A 1,711-nucleotide genomic window follows, 5' to 3' on the forward strand; every position below is an offset into this window, starting at 1 on the left:
TCTACTGCCGAGGAAGAGGGTTTTCACCACACAGCCCCCGCCTCGGCCTAGGCCCAGCACCTGCTGTGCCGCGGTGGGGCCACCTACAGCTTCTCCTTCCAGAATGGAGGCGGTGCCCCGGGACAGCGTCACGAGGCTGTCCAACACGGACACACGTGACCCCACCCTGAAGGCAGAGTTCAAGGAGGCGAGCTCTGCTGCCTCGGTTTCTCACCGACATGGGCGAGGAGGGCACTGCGTCGGGCGGCGTCTCACAGGGCAGAGAAGGAAGCGGGCCGGAGAGGCAGACCGTTTCCCAGCACCAACTTGGGAGGACCCCGCTTTGTGTCCCCTCGGACAAGAGGCCCTGAGTAACAAGGGGCACTGAACTCTCGCTCCACTGCTTCACTTGTTAACGTGTCGTTCTGGGCGGCTTAAGCCACTTCCCGAACTCCCCAAGACCTCAGGGCTGAGTATCCCCGGAGCAGAGGAGCCGGGGAACGGCTTCCTGTAGGCCACAGCTTGTGCACAAGGTGAAGGAGACCAGGCATTTGCCAAGCACAGCATTCTCAGATATGTTACCTCACAGTTTATCAGACAGCAGTAACACAACTCTCTACCTAAAGTGCGCTGGCCCCCAAGGACCAAGGATGGAGGGTTTCAGAAACTGAATTTGAGAGGCCAGCAGGTGGCGTGCTGGTCAAGATGTTGGATTCCCACATGACTGACCATGGTTTAAGTCCCAGACCCAGTGGTTTGAAATATCACAAGAAATAAACAGAAAAATGAATACGCATTTTTAAAAAAAGAAAAAAAGAAACTAAATTTGATAGCGACTACTCGCTCATATGAAGACTCACTTTTAAAATAATTTAAGAAACGACACCCAGGCCTGGCTGCAGTGGTGCACAGGTGGGCTGCGCCAGGCGTGGCCTGACTGGAGTCCTAGCTGGCTGGGAGGTTGCAGCAGGAGGCTCGGGTCACAGGAGACCCTATTAGAAACACCATCTGTCTGACTGTCACAAAGGAAAACCGCACGGCACGTGACAGGTGGGACTTCCCGAACACGGTCGGGGCAGCCTGCTGCTGAGCCTCTGGACGACGGCACTGCGCCTCCTCGGGCAGGCGGACATGGCCATCGGGACGCCCCTCGCGGGGACACTTACCTTGGAGCCCTTCAGCCCGCCGAGCTGGTCCTTGTCGTTCAGTCCCCACACGAACACTTTGGTTCTTATGGTAGCTGCCGACTCCAGCCCCGCAGCCTTCTTTCTCATCAGGCTATACAAAGGGAAACAGGACAGACGTGGAGGCCACTGAGCAGGAGCACTGACCGCGGGAGTGCTCAAATGAATGCGTTTGCTAAGCTGACGCCGAAACCCTCAGCAAAAAGCTGTAAAACAGGCCGCACCGTTTCTGCAGGAAACACGCTTAGGCACAGGGAACAAGGCACATGTCAAGGCAGGACATTCCGGGTACGAGAATGAAACGCTTGGATTTCCTTCTGTTTACAGTAATTTCCTACATATAATGTTCCCAGACATTTCTCTTTAAGTAAGAGCTAACTTTTCTATTTTTTAAACTCAGCCGAGGCTCACTGGCCCCTCCTAGGGACGTCCGAGACGGGCGTTAGGAGACAAGCTCCGGACAGTGAGCTCTGCGGGAGGAGCGGACCCGGCACCTGCGCGGCGCTCACCTCCCGCTGCTGCCTTTGTCGTCATCCTCCTCTTCGTTA

General features: G+C 56.0%; 1 protein-coding gene across 1 annotated transcript in view; it reads right to left on the reverse strand.

Moving 5' to 3' along the window:
- Nucleotides 1–1,711, reverse strand: part of HERC2 (HECT and RLD domain containing E3 ubiquitin protein ligase 2) — a gene marked incomplete in the record, with an annotated part of 143,266 nt that overhangs the window by 44,566 nt on the left and 96,989 nt on the right. Inside the window, 1 exon segment of the mRNA XM_027767805.1 lies at nucleotides 1,146–1,257. Coding sequence (XP_027623606.1) covers nucleotides 1,146–1,257 — 112 coding nt within the window.

Source organism: Tupaia chinensis, unplaced genomic scaffold, assembly GCF_000334495.1.
Source record: "Tupaia chinensis unplaced genomic scaffold, TupChi_1.0 Scaffold144682_1, whole genome shotgun sequence".
Taxonomy (NCBI): domain Eukaryota; kingdom Metazoa; phylum Chordata; class Mammalia; order Scandentia; family Tupaiidae; genus Tupaia; species Tupaia belangeri.